We start from the raw sequence: 18149 nt of genomic DNA, 5'->3' as shown, positions 1-18149 counted from the left end.
GGGGGGTGGTGCGCATATGCCATATAAATAAGAGTATTCAACACTTACCTTTGTTCCAGTTGTTCCAGTTGTTCCAGTTGTTCCAGTTGTTTACCCAGTTGTTTACCCACTTGTCTACACACTTGTCTACACACTTGTCGATCGCTGTTACTCATATTATGGCTTCAAACCCCCGAATAGTGAAGGCAGCTGCAGTCCAGGCAGAGCCTGTATGGCTTGATCTAGAATCTACAACTGCGAAGACATGCCGACTCATCAAAGAGGCGGCTTCAAACGGTGCTCAAATTGTGTCGTTCCCAGAGGCATTTGTTCCAGGATATCCAGCATGGATTTGGTTTGCATTCCAATCGTGCTTTTGAAGCGCAACAGGGCTAATCTAGAGAACAGGGTACGCGCAATGGATTTCGAGACGAACATTCGCTACGCCGATAACTCCCTCTCTATTAACTCCGAAGAGATGGAGCGATTGAAGGCTTGCGCAGCTGAAAATAACATCGTTGTTTGTCTTGGCTATTCTGAGCGAGAAAGAAACTCGTTATATATTGGTCAGTGTACTATCGACAATACCGGTGAGCTGGTAATGTCTAGGCGAAAACTCAAGCCTGTTCACATGGAACGTACCATTTTCGGGGATGGAAATGGTCCTTCATTAAACAAGGTCGCAACGACTGGTGTTGGGAGAGTTGGACAACTTTCTTGTGCAGTATGTGTCTTGCAACCTAACTTCCCACTTTTCTTAATCTTCATCTGGTTTCCCTTATCAAATATTGCTAATCTACAATCTAGGATCACTTCAACCCACTTCTTGTATATAATACTTATTCTCAAGGAGAAGAGATTCACTGTGCTGCCTGGCCCCCGGTAGCACCTCATCCAGGCGGGCCAGCTCCCTATTCTATGGCAGATGAAGGCAAGCCTGGTTCTATCTTTATATGTCACATACTCTGGTAACAGAAAGTAGCTGTTGCATCTTTCTCAAGTGTATACTATGCAGGCGCAGTGTTTCACTCTTCACTCAACAGCCGTTATCTCACAACCATCTATCGAAAGACTGGGTGTCGAACAGACTCCCCTGTTTAACCAACCAGGCGGTGGCAATGCCAGGATTTATGGCCCCGACGGACGACTTCTGACTAAAGACTTGCCTTCTGAAGAAGGAATTGTATATGCGGACTTGGACATGAGATTAATTACTAAGAAGAGTTTCTTGGATAATTGTGGTCACGCCGGTAGACCGGAGCTATTGTGGGTATGTACTCCTTTGCTTGGCTACCTCTCACAATATCTGAGGAAATCCCATCTCGCGACTATACTTTTAATGTGCCAAAATAAGGTCGGCGCTAACTACTGAGTACAAAGCTTGGACGCAATGCATCCCAGCAGGAGCCAGTTCGTTCCGTCTAGGCGAGATGGGGATGATGTGATATGATGACATGGATACAAGTATTTTCGCTCTTGAATACAATATTTGTGAAGTGGCAATAATCAATTACCGTTACTATTAGACAAATTCATCCCAGAATGCTTGGAGTCTCGGATGAAACGCCATGACATGAAGACATAACATCACGAGAACTGTATCAATAGCCGAGCTGCCTCCAAGGCGCGCCAATTGGCAAAGTGGGGGACAGATAGAGTTGACAACTTACGCCATCGGCCCGCCATGGTAAGTGTTCATCGGTTTACTCTGGCTTTTGATTTGCCATGAGTACATTGTCATTATCCCTGCGATTCATGCTCAAGGTCCGGGGTGATGATCAAAGGGCGGAGGTGGCTGTGATCATTCGACCAAAAACCTCGCCACGCGGAACTCCCATCGAGCTATGCCTACTTGGACGTTTGGTTGTGGGTGGTAGCTAGCCTACAGGTCGGCTATTGAACTTTAGTCACAACGCCTTGTCGGCAAGTGGAGAACAAAGATCAGGGAATAATTGGAATATCACTTGCCGCGGCTATCGAAATCGGCTTTTGCTTTCCCCAGACATGCAAGCGGACCCCAGATGTGTGAAAATTAGGAACCCAAGGTAATGGAAACTGCTGAGCTATTGGCGGGCCTTTGTGGGGAGGCACCATACCCCACAAACTCAGAACTTTCGCTCTCCTTTCTCTCGGCGAATATCTCCAGCTAGCGTAGATGTATAAAAACATCCTTCATCTCCGCCCATTGATCCGATCCGATTCGGGATATGTCAAGTTCATCGGGCGTGCAGTTCTTTGCTTTTGTTTGATCTCAGTCTTTATATCCTATGAAACAGTAGCTTTTACATAACCATGGCTCCCACCACGGACACCAAACTAGATTCCGTTCACGAAGAGCACCCAGGCAGCATTGATGGCGGCAAAGTTGAGATGCCCAATGATCGACTCAAACATGGAGATCGGGCTTTAGCTCTCATTGGCAGCGAGCAAATCGAGCTTACTGAGGAAGATAGTCGCCGGATCTGTCGCAAGACGGATCGTGTTATTCTCGCCATCTTAGTCTGGGTGTATTTCCTGCAGATTCTCGACAAATCCGTCCTCGGCTACGGCGCTACATACGGGTTGAAGACGGATACGCACTTAACTGGGAATGAGTATTCATTAGTCGGCTCTATTGCCCCGATTGCACAGCTCGCATGGCAGCCTTTCTCATCCTATCTTATTGTCAAAGTCCCGCATCGAGTTTTGATGCCCGCTCTTTGTTTAGGATGGGGCATTGCGCAAGCATCAATGGCAGCTTGCCATAACTTTAGAAGCTTAATGGCCGCTCGATTTTTCCTTGGTCTTTTTGAAGCGGGTTGCCTCCCATTGTTCAGCATTATTACCAGCCAATGGTATAGACGAGCCGAGCAGCCGATCCGAGTTGCAGCGTGGTATGGCACTAATGGAGCCGCGACTATTATCGCGGCTGCTCTGTCCTATGGCCTGGGGCATATTAAATCGGATCTACTGAAGGAGTGGCAAATGTATGTCTTCAGCCAATCTTCTATACTTAAGACAATTGCCTCATACTTATATAATGTACTTACAGCATCTTCCTCTTTGTCGGCCTTGTCACGATCGTCTCCGCCCCATTCATCTACTGGAAGCTCGACAATGATATCCCATCCGCTCGATTCCTAACAGATCAAGAAAAGGCACAAGCTATTGAGAGACTCCGAGCCAACCAAACAGGAACAGGAAGCCGAGAGTTCAAGTGGCAACATCTCCTCGAGGCCGCCATGGAGCCTAAAACCTACTTATGGATCGCCATGGCACTGCTGCTTAATGTCGGTGCGAGTGTGACCAACACATTCGGTCCTCTTATCTTAAACGGCCTAGTTTCTGATAAGTATATGACGAGTTTGCTGAATATGCCCTTTGGCGCTTTACAGACTATTGTTATCTTGCTGGCGAGTTTCTTAGCCCAAAAGGCGCGGGTTAAAGGCGTTATACTTATGCTTTTCATGATTCCTGTTGTCGCTGGCTTAGCTGTTCTCTACTCTGTACCTCGAGACAATTCCGCAAAAGCAGCACTTCTCGTGGGATACTATCTCCTCGCCTTTCTCTTCGGCGGAAATCCCCTTATTGTCACCTGGATCGTTGGCAATACGGCTGGTACCACAAAGAAATCTTCGATCATGAGCGTCTACAATGCCGCTAGCTCGGCCGGCAACATCATTGGGCCATTGCTATTCAATGATAAAGACGCTCCGGCCTATAAGCCCGGTCTCCGTGCTTGTTTGGCCATCTTTGTGGCCCTCGTCGCCGTTGTCGCCATCCAGTGGGCTAACCTTATTGTCCTGAACAAGCTCCAAGAAAAGAAGCGTGTGCGCAACGGCAAAAAGGCCAAGGTTGTCGATCACTCAATGGATTCGACATATCAGACTATGGACGAGCGTAACACGGTTGAAGAGGCTGTTATTGCACAGGAGAATGCAGCTGGCACTGCAGAGTTTGTGGGAGAGGCTCGGCTTGGGGAGCAGGCGTTTCTGGATCTTACGGATCGTCAAAATGACGAGTTTGTTTATATATATTAAGCGGCCATGAATCAGATTTAATATTCTTTCATCCACTGCGCATTTTATTCTAGCTAATAGAACTAAAATATTCGTATACCATGAAAAACTTATGCGCACTTATTAATGCTATGGTTTCGGTGAAGAGCGCATGTATGATCTCAAATAAATGGGACTTCGATCAAACGGATCCTAGGTAAACGTGACAACTAGTACTATTCGGCCTCCTTTAGAGAGGCAGAAGTTACTGATACTTTGTATGTCTCCGAAGTACCACATAGGACAACCCCATCGGTTTCGAATATCGGTCTTGGTACTACTTACACATAGTAGAGGTCGAAGGACTCGGCGCTGGCATCAGGAGCATTGCATCTGGCCGCACCATTTCTGGCTCAACTGTCTTCGAGCCTCATACAACAAACCTCATTTGAGTTCGTCATTCTGCATAAGCATGAACCTGCCCAGTTGACTACAATATACTATAGTACAGTTGCTCTTAGAAAATTATATCGTGCCCGGCCCACCTCGTGTCAAACTGTGGCTGCACTACAAGATCATCCAGGCCACCCGAGCTGTGTTCCCAGTCAAAATCTGCACCAGCAAGCATCCCATCCGCCATGCTCATCGTCGAATTACTGGCAATAAATTGCCCCAATGAGTCCAAATCTCTCCATGAGAACCCGCTCAATGGGTCCATATCGATCGTCGCCTTACCAGCGGGTGGTAAAGAAATGCCGTCGTGCCCGTTAATACCGTCCATTGTCGGCGTTGGAGGTTCAGTCAAGGGATCATGACGAGCAGCAGATTTGCTAGGCTGCTTCGTACATGATTTCCTCCAGAGGAGGCGAAGTGAGGTGGCGTATCGCCGTCCGAGGCTATGCGGATTATCTGATGTTTTTTGTAGTTGTGCAATGGTGCCCTGAATGGCACGCCGGACTCCACGATCGCCGCCATCGCTACTGATGGCACCCGCTAGCCTTGCCTATGTAATTGTCAGTATCCTACTTCTTCGTGAAAGACAGTAAATGAAGAGCGACTATACCTTGAACAAAAAGACAGCGGCATATATCACATAAAGACAGTATTTTAATGGCATACATTTGAGACCAGCCACAGGGTCGATGAAGCTGTTCAATATGCTGAGTAGAGAATTTGCGGCGTCGATTGACTCATATATGAATCGGGCGTCAGGCTTTCCGGCAACATTGGAGAACAGCGGCCCATTGGCCTTCCCTGACCCTACTTGGGCATTTCGAGCTGCGGCTCTATTCAAGTTGGCCTGGAAAGCGAAGGCGTTGATGTAGAGCCGCAAGAACTCGAAGGACAACACCAAAGAGGCTTTCACAGGTGGCGTGACTGGAAGACATTAGTGACGTTGCTATGGGATTGTAAAGGGGAAACAAAACCAAAACAACAAAGAAAACTTACAACTGTGGTTCGCCCATGAGAGCTTCCACTTCCGAACCATTGAAGCAAAGTCATCCTGTGCGTTGGTGTCAGTAAACTCTCAGCCGGTGGATAAAGTCATGGGACGCTTACAATGTATCTGACATACTCCCCTCCAATATACAATTGCTGCCTGTGACTTGTTGACGAATACAAGATGTCATGGGCATTGCTAATTAGCTGGGTAAGCTCAAGATGAGCCTGAAATAGCAGCCCCATGTTGTCCGGGCCAAGGGCTTGCTCATGCAATGTTGGAAAGTCCGCAGCGCGCAAGTGAAGAGCTGGACCAGGTCCACGGGACCAAAATCCTTTCCCAAGCCGGATTGACACTTGTCGGTCGCACATGTAGCACGCTTTATCATTGTTAATCCTCCTACGGCTGAGATTGATAGATTTTACTTTGACACATACCTGCCCAAGCAACGCGCTTTCGACTCATCTCTGCAGAAAGCTTTCCCTCGTCTGGTAATAGTGCCGTTTGCTCAAGCCTCTGCAGATACCCTAGCCTAATGGCCAAGCCCACAAGCATCCAGGCACCATGATCTTCTTGGCCACAACCGATGGCGGAATTTTCTTGAGGGCGTTGCGGAGCCCATTCCGCAAGAATAAGAAGAGCCTCCACGGAGCCGACAGAAGTGGATCCTGCATAGATCAGGTTCGACATAAACGTTTCAATGTGACGAGAGCACGCATCGTACACTCTGAACCATGACGGGTCATCTTTCGAGGCCACAGTAAGGATAGCCGTCAAAAGATGGGGTTCCTTGGCGGCCCATTCAGATATCGTACCCTCTTCAAAGATGGAACCATGAGCCACCGGAAAGAAAGGGTGGAATTTCTCATGATATCTATGCAAAGAGTTCAGCAAGTTAATGGGCGGTCGATTGATGGTTGAAAAGGTCGCAGGGTGGTTACCTTTTGACAAGATAAGACGCTTCCGAGAGCGTTAAGATCCCATCATCCAGTGGAGGATAATAACTGGTAGCTGGCCTACCGACGGTTTGCCGCATACCGTTTACAAGTCTATTGTTTAAGTCAGCTTGGCCTGTAGATTCATCTCGTTGTCTACTAGGATCCAAGTCGGCAACTTGAGCGAGAAGGTCGAGTGCGTCCGAGGGATTCAAGAGGTCGGTAGTAGCAATATGTCCTTCCAAACCATCTGAACTGGTCCTCGATTCAGCCAGCTCACGGGTGGAACCCCCCTCGTCATGGCTGTCTGCTTGCCAGTTGCCGGTTTGTTGCGAAGAAAGCCATCCTTGCATATCATCTGTGCCTCCTGGATGCTGGTCTGGAAGAGAATGACTTGTTTGTCGGCTATGGTAGTCGCTGCCGTCGTCGTCGCGCGTAGTGGTAGCCGGATCATGGCCTTCATTGCCACGGCTGGCCGGTTGGGCGATCGAATTACGAACTCCTTTGATTCTACGCCCTCCACGTCTTGACTTTGTCAGAACGCATTCCAATTGTTGCTCAACGCATCGACGACATGGAGGCACGCCAGACACTCCCTCGGAATCGCTGCTCCTCAATAAGCGTCAGTAAGCGAGGTTATTCCTGACAGGGGGGTACGCGCGCGTGTTGCCCTGTCTGGCTTTTTGGATGTTGTTCTGCTCACAGGTCGCATCTTGTTTTGCGTGTACGGCAAGAAAGACATGCACGAGAGACCCGCTTCGCCTTTGATCGTGCCATGCCAGCGGTCGGCATCCGTGTCGAGAGCAATTCCATCGGCTAACGAGACTCGTTATCAAGGGTGATAGGGAATCTTCAATGCTTGAGATCAAACGCCGCGACGGGAGAGTTTGCGGGGTGGAGCCGATGTCAATAGCCGGCATCCGCCTCGTCAACTCGTGGGGCGGAGCGGCAAATGGGCAAATGGGCAAATGGGCAAATGATGCCGTAAATCCTCCCCCACCTTCTGGTCTCTTCCACAGAAAGTGTGAACTTCGCCCTGGACTTATCTTGTGCTTACCTTTGTCATACCATTGTTCCGGCTCGCGACTCGGACGTCTGAAATATTCTTACCTCGAAAATCCAATCAATAAGTTGGAAAAACAACAATTCCAAAAATGGCTGGATCATCTTCATCAAAGCCCGGCGTCCTAATGCTCGGACTTGTTCATCATGCGAAAGCAGAGTTTGAGAAACTCTCCGATGTTGCAGATGTTACGGTTTGTTAATGCGCCCGCTCGTTGAGATTTATTCGTCAGTACTATCTTTATACTAAGGATTCTGGAAAAAATCACAGCAAGTGACATCTGGTTCGCGTGACGAATTCATCCGCGATTGCGACAACGGCAAATACGACCACGTTGTCGCCATTTCGAGAACATACGACTCGGTAGCGGTGTGTCTAACCTATCAGCAAATAAATAAATCAAGTTACTAACTAACAACTACAGATCACGGGAAGATTTGATAGCGAACTCGTTTCTCACCTCCCCTCGTCAATCAGGTTCATCTCTCACAACGGCGCGGGCTACGACCAAATCGATATCCAGCCGTGCACGGAGAAGAGTATAGGACCCTGCAAGTCTCTGATCTGGAGGAAATTCTGACTTTTTTCCTCTGCCTAGATATCTCTGTATCAAATACTCCCAAAGCTGTCGATGCTGCCACCGCAAATACGGCCATCTTTCTCATCCTTGGCGCATTACGCCGTGCCTGGATTCCTCAGCTCGCCCTCCGAGAGGGCAAGTGGCGAGGTGCGAGCCCTCTCGGTCGCGATCCCCATACACTGACGCTCGGCATTCTGGGCATGGGCGGCATTGGAACTGCTACGGCTAAGCGTGCCGCCGCTCTTGGGTTCAAATTGCAATACCATAACAGGAGACCTGTGGATAACCTAGACAAGCATTTTACTCCTCAAGAGCTTCCCAAATACGTAACCTTCCAAGAACTGCTTCAGACTAGCGATGTCATTTCAGTTCATCTACCGTTGGGACCGGCTACTCAGGGCTTGATCGGCAAGAATGAGTTCAGCTTGATGAAGGATGGCGTAATCATTGTAAACACGGCTAGAGGTGCTATCATTGATGAAGAGGCTCTAGCAACGAGCCTTGAGTCCGGCAAGGTTTGGAGCGTTGGCTTGGACGTTTACGAAAAGGAGCCTCAGATCAACCCGAAGCTAATCAGCCATCCCGGTGCTGTCTTGCTTCCTCACATTGGTACTGCGACTGTTGATACCCAGGTATGTAACCATACACTAATATTCCCCCAGAGGCTTGGTACTGACCTTGATTTTTCGAAATGTGTAGAAAGAAATGGAGGTTCTAGTGATTGACAACGTCAAAAGCGCGATCACCAAAGGAAAATTCCTTACATTGGTCCCGGAACAGAAGCCTGTATTGGCGAAAGTATAAAGGGGAGGGAAGGATACGGTGCTCTAGGACCACATGGCTGTCAAGCGTCAGACTAGATAGAATTGTGGTTAATCACATAAGTGGAATGTGAAAATCCACATGATGATATTAGATTATTACATGAATACAGGAGATGCGACGCTTTCGACGGCCAATACAGAAATATTCATCTATTTTAATCCACCAGCTAATAAGATATCCTGTCCCGTCATATACCCTGTCTTTGCACACCTGTAACCCATCATTAATCGCGAATTCAGATATTTGCCGTTTCCGTAAGCGTGGGAAAACTCACATTACTATCACATTGGCCACCTCTTCTGGCACCCCAAGTCGGTGAATCGGAACGCTGCTAGCTATTACAAGTCCGGGATCCGACTCTTTTTTTGCCTCCATGTCACATTTAGACGTCCATGTCCTACATGCCTAGGCATTAGCCCCAAAAACAACATTGAGATGCGCAGTTATCACGACTTACCGTTCTTTTGGAGTAGGAATCATTCCTGTAGAACCGATCATGGCTGGCGAAACCTAAAGACATGTCAGAAAGCTCAACCGCCGCAGGGGGTCAAAACTAAACCTACAATATTGACCGTAATACCTTCTGTAGCCAGAACAGCAGCCAAGTTCAACCCCATCGAGCTGGAATCTGTCAAACCATGCTATCCACGGACATGCAATTTATAGCCATGAAGATAACCGAAATCTCACCTTAAAGCACCCTTCGAAGCTGCATAATGGCACCCATTCAGCCCGCCTCCTCGGCTCGCAATGCTGCTTACGAGAATCACCCTTCCCCAGCCCTGCGACCGCATCCCTTCTACAACAGACTTTGTAATGACAAACTGACTGCGAACATTGACTTCCATCATATCATCCCAGTCTTCTTCATTGATGTCCTTAATATCTCGGATGCGACGACCAATACCAGCGTTTGCAACCAGCACAGATATCGCTTTGTGTTTCTCAGCGATAGTCGGCGTAGCCAGCACCGTTGTTATAAACGAGCGTGTGGATTTGCGGCACGTAAGATTGGATTGAGCGGTAACGAACAATTGTGACGGATAATCTCGTCGAAGCTCAGAGGCTAATACTTCAACTTGTTCCTTTTGGAATTGTGTTAATCCACTAGTTGCTAGTTTGTAAGGGCATAATGTATGTCAATTACCTTGCTAGAGGAGAAGTGAAGAACGACATCGCAGCCTTCGGAGGCCAATGATTTTGCACAAGCCGAGCCAATCCCACCACTTGAGATTTGAAGATGCTATACATTAGTCTGTGGGTGCTGCGTCTATGTCTATTTTGCTACACGAACCTTGATCCTGTCACCAGCGCAAGACGGCCGCGCAGGTCATTGTCCACGGATTGGAGATAAAACGTAGTCATTGTGGTATAGTGTAGTTCAAATCTTCAATTTGGGCGAAAAAGGACTCCAAGTCAAGGAAACTTGGTCGACCTAAGAACTACCACAATTGCGGTGTTGTCTTTCAACAATTGATGGGTAATTTAAGAGTTTGAACTTCAAATCTAACAGAACACAGAAGGCATCGGCAATGAAGACCCAGTTTATCATTATGTTGGAAATGGTCCGAATACCTCCCTGTCAGATAGCCGGCGGCAATTGAATAGGTCGGCATTTGGTTTACGAGCCAGCTCGCTAGAGCCGAGGGTAGGCGCTAGACTGGCTCGTAGCTTTTTGGTAGAAGCCCAGCTATAATCCCAAATCCCAAACGCTCTGCCTTATATTATCAATCGAGTGCAAGTCGAAATCTTCAATCACAGGATCTGTTTGGCTTCAAAGTCGAAGAGGCATTTAATGAGAGAAAATATATAAGGTAGAGAATCCAATAAACAGAAAACACATAGAATTACAATTTGACTACCAATAGCGAATATAATTCCAGATGAAAAGATATCAAAATGAACGGATAAACATCTTACAAGGTGCGGAATACCTTGACAGCCTCTTCGGCCGTGACCGTAGCACTAGCGGGATTGGCACCGGTAACAATGCGCCCGTCGGAGATTGCAAAAGCGTCCCATGGTCCTGGCGGGGGGACATCTATTCAATGAATACCATTAGTTGAAGTCCTGGTAAGAATGTGTAGTGATTATTTGTGACTGACAAGTAGCACCCTCGTTAACCGCATGTGACTCAATAGTAGGGCGGTTCCAACTCTTGATAGTGTCAAGAACTCCTTCTTCTTCTTCACCTTGTGTGGTAAATCCAGTCACTCTTTTACCCGCAATTATAGACTTAGAGGTGACTGGGTCAACAACGCCTGGGAATATTGCACCGCCGTGACAACTAACAATGGAGACATATTAGTTAGCAGGACGATTGGAATGGCCACCATATTAGTTTGCCACTTACACTGCTGAAATGACTGCTCCCGAGGCATACATTTTGGAGGCAACCCTGTGGAGCCCATGAGCAACAGGGTAATCAATCAGGGATGCATGACCAGCTGAAGCAAAAAATAGTCCGTACTGAGCACATTCTTTATGATTAGCAGCCGATTAACCAATTGACAATTATATGGTGACATGCCTTTGCTGGGTCAATGTCGTTTGGCTGAAGAAGATGATCCAGCTTGCTACGAAACTCGCTAGAATGGTCCTCCCATGTAGCTCGCTCAGAATCCGAGAGCCAATCTTTTTGCTGTGAAAGCCAGTCGGGCTGATAGGTTCCAGTTTCAGATACAAGGTCAACTTCGAAACCGGCTTTTTGAAACACCTCAAATGGGTGCAATGCCTCGGTAATGAAAAGACCTATATTAGATGTCGCATCAGACGGAAGTAAAGAGGACATATTCTCGGATTGAACGGACCAGTTTCTTTGCCTTCCGGATACAAGGCTGCGTGTGCCGACGTAACGGCGATCAGGGCATTCTTTGGGGGCGACATTTGGTACAAAAAGGGCGACTGGGCGGAAAGGTCACTGGGTAGCTTGGTTGATACAATATTGTTCTTTGTTTAAAAACATGCACCATTTGACATACTGTCTTTATTTAGTAGATGCATTTCCACTTAAGCTGAAAGAATTCTAGTGGTAAGGTATCTATTGGAACGAGGAAGTGGGGGAAATCTCCCAATGAGAAGTTATGCAATTGTGACGGAAGCAATTGAGATATACTTTAGCTACTAACTGCCTCGAAGTTTGATGGCGCTGTGGGCATATTAAGAAAGCTTAGTTTGCTAAGATAGAGACCACAACCTTTCTCTGGGGTCCTTTTAGCTCGATCTAAACTATTAATCTTACCAATACTCAATTGTCATGGAGAGAATCTGGGGATCCTGATTAAAGTACAGAGTAGGTTGGAGCATTGCTTCGATCATTCTGGTTGAATCATGTTTCTTTCTTCATATCCAATGGTATACCTTACGCATATTCGACTCCCTATCCGAGGACTCGAGATCTTGTTGAATAATATTGACATCTTACAGAAATGTATGTGTGCTTTCACGGTGGTGATATAAAAGCAGAGCGTAGCTACCCTGATGGTAGCGCCATAAAAAAATAAAGAGGCTCCGAATTCTCACCGCCGCTTATCCATCAGACTCTGTGTATTTGTACACACACTCGGATGGTTTACCGAGGCATTAAGTGTTGCCCTGCGCATCGGTTTAGCAGCATCGGGACGGAGACATTTACCTACCCCATAGCCGAGGTGTGTAGTGTATTACCAAATGGGTGGCTATAGAGAAATAATCTGCGTGCCAATCTTGGACGACCTTTGAGATTGCTCCCATGTTCTAGCACAGTGCAGTTTGCCATGTAGCATAAAATACCCCAGAAAGAAATACAGAAAATAGGACCATGGAATCTTCTCCCATGATTAACACAGACGTAGCTTAAATAGTCGTTTAATTGCATGCATCCGAAACAAGTTGAAGGCGGTGACTTGAAGTCGGGAACTGAAAGCCTGTTCACTGAAGGCCGATTGTTAGGTATTTAGTGCCTCGAGTGAGTGGAATCCATTCCCCCACTTCTTTTCGTATGTAAGGAGGGGTATTCGCTTCAAGTTGGTGCTTTGGAGCAAGGGAAATCTGCTGCTCTGTGAGTGGAATCGAGCTAAGGTGGTGGGGCGGATACGTGGATTTTCAGGACGATGATTGGAGGCACAAGTCTAGAATTCAACTGGCATTGCTCAGCGCTGAGCACTTTGAGCGAATGTCTTATTTATAAGCTACATCCTAATACTGTGAATATATCAAGCTAGAGTAATCAGAGTCTTCATGTCACTTGGTGGTATTAACCGACAATTCATGGTATTAAACTAATTGTTCATTCCTATATATCATATGCTTGATTTCGCCTCTCAGACCATTCCCAGCGAATCTAAAGTCCGAAATGCCCAACCTGCATACTTGTCCTCACTGTGGCCGTGATTTTAAGCGACCAGAGCATCTGCGGCGTCATTGCCGGACACGTACGCAAGGCTGGAGCTTGATAATTAGACGTATGAACTGATTCAGAGAACCACAGACACCAATGAAAAACCATTCGTTTGCTTCTGTGGAGCTGCATTTACGCGTTCAGACTTGTTGCGCCGGCACGAGAAACTCACTCACCTGGCCCCTCTCGAGTCAAATGACAACCATGCCGGCGAATCTTCCACAACTACACTCCCTGGAACAGGCCCTCTACAAGACTCAATGAGAGATATACAAATCTCAAGCTCATCAGTAGTTCCAATTAATGATGCAACAGGAACTTCCGAAGGTTCAACATCAAGTTTGTGCACCTGTTAAGAATCTGTCGAAGCTGATTTGACAATAGTTGCACATAATGATTTTACGTTTATTGATCCCTTGGACAGTTTCGAGGCGTTTGTTGAAGGCATAGAATTGCCTGCGGAATTTGTTACTTCTCCCATTTCCTTCAATATATGTTGCGATTCTGCACCAGTACTGGAAAATCCAGCATTGGAAACGGATCTCCTGGGTAGTAAGAAATTCGATCACAACAACATCGGACCTTTGCCTTTTAGCAGACATTTACATCCACATGGTATGGCGCAACCTTGAGAACCTGCAATCACTATCTGTTGAGACTCATCTTAAAGATTGAACATTATTTTCGAGCAAGCGGTGGCGTATTATATGATCTGGCTAAAAAATAACAATAGACTATGGACTTACTGGAGCCATTAAGCTTACCGGTCTCGACATTACCGATGACGATATCAAGGTTCTTGAAGAGGGTCTTCGTCCATTCCGAACCATTGCCAGTGATTTCACTCTCCCATCGCCCCGTATGCTCATGAGGTATATGGACACCTGGCCTACAGCATTATCCCGCCACTTTCCAGTCATACACTTTCCTACCTTTCGGCTAGGGAATTGTATTCCCGAGCTCATTCTTGCCATGGCCGCACTCGGCGCAGTGCAGGCATTGGAAGAGCATACATCTAGAAAGTTATACAAAGCGGCCACAGCTGTGGCTTTGGAGAGATTGCAGGTCGATAGGCTGGACTTACAAGTATGTGCATGGGCTATCTTTTTGTGAGTGACTGGATAATAACCCTCATTAAGCTTGAAACGAATTCTCCTTCAGATAATATTCATCGAACTCTGAAATTGCAGTCCGCTCAGACTCTGGTTTTTCTCCTGATATATTCCACTTGGGCCCGCGATGCCTCTGTCGTTACGGAAGGATTTGCGCTACATGAGCCCATACTACAGTACATGCGAAGAAGCGGTTTTGCGGAACACGATGACGGTATCGAGCATAACTGGGTCGAATGGACATTATCTGAGGCCGAACGCCGAATTTCTTTTCTTGCATTTTGTTTTTTTGACATTCATACCCTCATATATAATCGACCGCCATCTTTATTCACCAGAGATATTCACCTTCGACTCCCCTGTTCAGTAGAGGAGTGGCAAGCGACAGATGACCAGGAGTGGGCGGCATGTCGAAAAGCGAACCCGTGTATCCTGATTGGCTTTCAAGATGCACTTGAGTCCCTCGTGACGACTGAGGCAGCGGAGTGGGAAACCTTGCCTTGCGCTTTTGGCAATCTGATACTACTCCACGGAGTCTTGCAGCGTATATATTTACAACGCCAGCTTTCATTTGGATCTAATTTGGGTGATCGCAAAACCCACAAAATCCAGTACGTTAATCGGTCAATGATGCTGTTTCTCCAACAAGTGATGGCGGTGAATCGGTAGGTGAATCGTACTGACCAAATTGCAGCTTATCACTCTCCTCGTGGGCCAGTATATGGCAGCGCGTGTCGGGCTCCGATTTACATCCAAGTAGCGAGCATGGGCCGATTCCTTTCACCTCTGTTGCATTCTTAACCTTAGCATATGTGCGAACTCACATGGATACAGGCCCTCATATGCGGTTGGCATCGCGCGATCCAAAAGCAGTGGCATCAGCGTTGTTTTCAATTACTCCTCCACCACGCCATTCAAATCTAACAAGTGCTTTATTACATGCAGTTCACGCACTGAGTTTACCAGTAGCCTTTGGCATTGAACATGTGGCTAGGAGCCAATCAATATTGTGGTGCTGTCAGCATGCAGTATGCGCGCTTGAGTATGCGATTTTTCTCAGCAAATGGCTAGAAACTATTGCCAGTACCCAAGTGTCAAATACTCTGGAATGTGAGTTCTATTTAAGCTTCCACCACCTCTTTAGTCACCCCCGGGTTGGCGTATTCCACCCATCTCTAACCGATTGAGTTCAGCATATGAGCGTCACGTACTGTCATCCATTGCATCCGTCATCAAAGAAGCCGCTGATTCTGCAGATTGGGAACACACGGATACATCAACCTGGTGTCAAGGTCCCAGGAATATGAGTATAGCTGTGTTGAAAGTATGGTCGAAGATCTTCAGCGAAAAGTCCTCATGGGCAATCACAGTGCACGTTGGCGAATGTCTAAATGAATACGCGAGAATGTATGAGAGATCATTTCAGCATATGACATAGTCTAATGAGTAAATGTTACCTCTTTGGAATGATATGTAAAGACCAGACTGTTTCGGTTATTCGAAATCGATGCAAACCTTCCCGATATGTTGACCCTCCGATAAATATTGATAAGCAGCCGTCACGCCCTCTTCAGTGAAAGAAAACGTCTTCTCCACCGGGATCTCCAAGTTGTGAGAACCAACAAAGCGCACGCATTCTTCAAGCAGCTGCTTCGACCCGACAGTTATTCCCCGAATTATACAGCCTTTGGAAAGAGCAAGACCAGCTACATCCGGCATTTCGTCTTGCTTGGCGGTAGATAAAAAGCCTATGATGGATATCATGCCGCCAAAGGCAATGCAGTCAATACTTTGTTTAATCGTACCAGACCCACCATTCTCAAAAATATAGTCAACGCCATTTCCTTTCGTGATATTTTGTACTTCTTTAGACCATTCTGGATGGACTTTGTAGTTGATGGTGTGATCAACGCCATATTTGTTCTTTACATAGGCCAGCTTTTCATCGCTAGATGAGGTACTAATAATTATCAACACTCGACAGTACCTAGTATTCAGTAAATAAAAGAATCCTTACATAATTGTTTTTGCTCCCGCTGCTTTAGCCAAAACTAATCCAGTAATGGAAACACCACCCGTACCTGCGTTCAGATTCGTTGAGTTCAGTCCTTTGTCAAGATATCGGTCAGCGTATTTACCTTGGAACAGTACAGTCTGCCCTGGCTTTAAAGGAATATTTCCATAAAGAGCATTCCAAGCGGTCGTGCCGGTACAGACAAGCGCGGCCCACTGTGAAGCTTTCAATGAAGATTCCTTGGGAACCTTGATAAGCGAGTCCGCGTTGATAGGGAGGTAATTCCGAAGAACGCCGTCCACCGGGCCGCCTAAGCCACCGAACCAGTCTTTCATAGGGCCGTATAAATTGCGTGGGTTGAAATTGGCAATGACCCAATCGCCTATAGTAAATCCTTGGACATTAGGTCCAATTTCAACAATTTCCCCAGCTGCATCCGAAACAGGGATTACATTGTCTTTGACGGGAAATGGATACCGCGAAGTAGCGATGGCTAAATCTCGAAAGTTCAGTGCAACACTGCGAACCTTGACAAGAACTTCATGAGCTTCAACCTTTGGTATCTCCTCTACAGACTTGGTAAGGTCGACAATGCTATTCCTGCTTTGCAAACGGAAAACGGTTTGTTTGGAGGCCATAATGAAATTTGGTGGGGATATGAAGTTATTGGTGAAGATAGACAAACATGATACTCGCTGAGACTTCGTTTCTTATTATATAGGCACGAGCGAGCCAGAGGTCAGGTTCAAAGGTTTGATAAAGCAATTGCCCTGAGTACATGTAATTTAGTGGCGTTTGGGGCTGTTGGAGCTGGTGGAGCAATCTCTACAGGTACCTGGGTTATGCCCCAGGTCATAGCGCAGCCCATTGGTTTGGGGCTGTTGGGGTTGTTGGAGCTGCTAGAGTAATGCGCGTATTGTAAATGTCTCCGATATCTCGCTAATTCGTCTACTCGTTGCTCTTCAAGTTGTTTTCTTTTTGCGAAAAGGGTTTCTCGGTGCATCGTGGTTTAGTGTAGCATAATATATATGTACTGTCTCAAGCGATGATTCAATTGCTCCATCTGTAAAGATTTGAGATTCAACTGTACTTCGCTTACCAAGTAATAAGCATCTTGCGCAATATGCATTCTGCTGTAGCTGCAAGCGACATATGCGACAAGCAGACTACAGTTATTCGACAGATATAGTTAGAAAATTTTGACAATAGCACCCCCTGTCTAGTTTACCAAGGCCCGATCCGTCAGTTGGAATCTTAAGAGACTAATGGTATTACATGGCTTGAGATGTCGTGAAGCCGACCAGATTACCACCGGACTGTTGTTATGATGAGAGATTATGGTATCATAATCCGCAATGATAGTGCCACGCCTAGGAGGCGCGTATGGGCACCTCAAGCAGCTGACACATGAGTCTAAGCGTCGATTGAAGACGGCCACAATACCATCTGTGCATTATCGCCTCCCTATCTGACTGGAGATGCATCCTATTATTTTTCTTCTCGCTGATGATTAGTACCAGCGTCGTAGAGCAGGTCGAAAATGCTTTGTTATACTTCTTCAATTGGCTCGGTAGGACGCAAGACCACCTTCGCTGACCGTTGGAGTATAATTGTCCTTACTTTCTTTGGCACACTGGACTGTTTATTTCAATCGGGACTGATGGGATCCCAACGTATATGCATGCTATCTTCCTGCATGTAGGTACTGTGAATACAACATCTGGAAATCGCACTTCACATTGAGCTCCGCACAAGCTTCTGAACTTCTTGACAGTCTATTTGAATGATTGTAGACTCAGGATGTTGCAAAACAATACGTACTGTATATGTTGTTGGCAATCCTAT

At 46.7% G+C, this 18149-nt stretch overlaps 6 protein-coding genes across 6 annotated transcripts; 2 read left to right on the top strand and 4 right to left on the bottom strand.

The window, feature by feature from the left end:
* Positions 1–2271: 2271 nt before the first annotated feature.
* On the top strand, positions 2272–3998 carry Triagg1_10802 (uncharacterized protein; the record flags this gene model as incomplete). Its single annotated transcript, XM_062894914.1, has 2 exons — positions 2272–2945; positions 3011–3998. 2 exons carry the CDS (start codon positions 2272–2274, stop codon positions 3996–3998), a joined length of 1662 nt encoding a protein of 553 aa, XP_062750259.1.
* Positions 3999–4473: 475 nt separating this feature from the next.
* Positions 4474–7252, bottom strand: Triagg1_10801 (uncharacterized protein; the record flags this gene model as incomplete). Its single annotated transcript, XM_062894913.1, has 7 exons — positions 4474–4959; positions 5020–5333; positions 5406–5460; positions 5517–5776; positions 5835–6271; positions 6339–6938; positions 6990–7252. The coding sequence occupies 7 exons, from the start codon at positions 7250–7252 to the stop codon at positions 4474–4476; spliced, it is 2415 nt and encodes an 804-aa protein (XP_062750258.1).
* Positions 7253–7486: 234 nt separating this feature from the next.
* On the top strand, positions 7487–8779 carry Triagg1_10800 (uncharacterized protein; the record flags this gene model as incomplete). The annotated part of the gene is made up of 5 exons (XM_062894912.1): positions 7487–7588; positions 7666–7764; positions 7820–7934; positions 7994–8607; positions 8675–8779. 5 exons carry the CDS (start codon positions 7487–7489, stop codon positions 8777–8779), a joined length of 1035 nt encoding a protein of 344 aa, XP_062750257.1.
* A 170-nt stretch (positions 8780–8949) lies between these two features.
* Positions 8950–10165, bottom strand: Triagg1_10799 (uncharacterized protein; the record flags this gene model as incomplete). The annotated part of the gene is made up of 7 exons (XM_062894911.1): positions 8950–9010; positions 9075–9197; positions 9258–9310; positions 9364–9421; positions 9491–9907; positions 9948–10043; positions 10095–10165. 7 exons carry the CDS (start codon positions 10163–10165, stop codon positions 8950–8952), a joined length of 879 nt encoding a protein of 292 aa, XP_062750256.1.
* Positions 10166–10716: 551 nt separating this feature from the next.
* Triagg1_10798 (uncharacterized protein) lies at positions 10717–11686 on the bottom strand (the record flags this gene model as incomplete). Its single annotated transcript, XM_062894910.1, has 5 exons — positions 10717–10841; positions 10906–11087; positions 11154–11247; positions 11327–11551; positions 11611–11686. 5 exons carry the CDS (start codon positions 11684–11686, stop codon positions 10717–10719), a joined length of 702 nt encoding a protein of 233 aa, XP_062750255.1.
* Positions 11687–15784: 4098 nt separating this feature from the next.
* Triagg1_10797 (uncharacterized protein) lies at positions 15785–16942 on the bottom strand (the record flags this gene model as incomplete). Its single annotated transcript, XM_062894909.1, has 2 exons — positions 15785–16250; positions 16308–16942. The coding sequence occupies 2 exons, from the start codon at positions 16940–16942 to the stop codon at positions 15785–15787; spliced, it is 1101 nt and encodes a 366-aa protein (XP_062750254.1).
* Between the last annotated feature and the right edge of the window lie 1207 nt (positions 16943–18149).

The sequence above is a fragment of the Trichoderma aggressivum genome (genome assembly GCF_033847375.1).
Source record: "Trichoderma aggressivum f. europaeum strain CBS 100526 chromosome Unknown scaffold_086, whole genome shotgun sequence".
Classification (NCBI taxonomy): domain Eukaryota; kingdom Fungi; phylum Ascomycota; class Sordariomycetes; order Hypocreales; family Hypocreaceae; genus Trichoderma; species Trichoderma aggressivum.
Note: the sequence above shows the minus strand (reverse complement) of the source record. Positions and strands in the feature narration are given on the sequence as shown.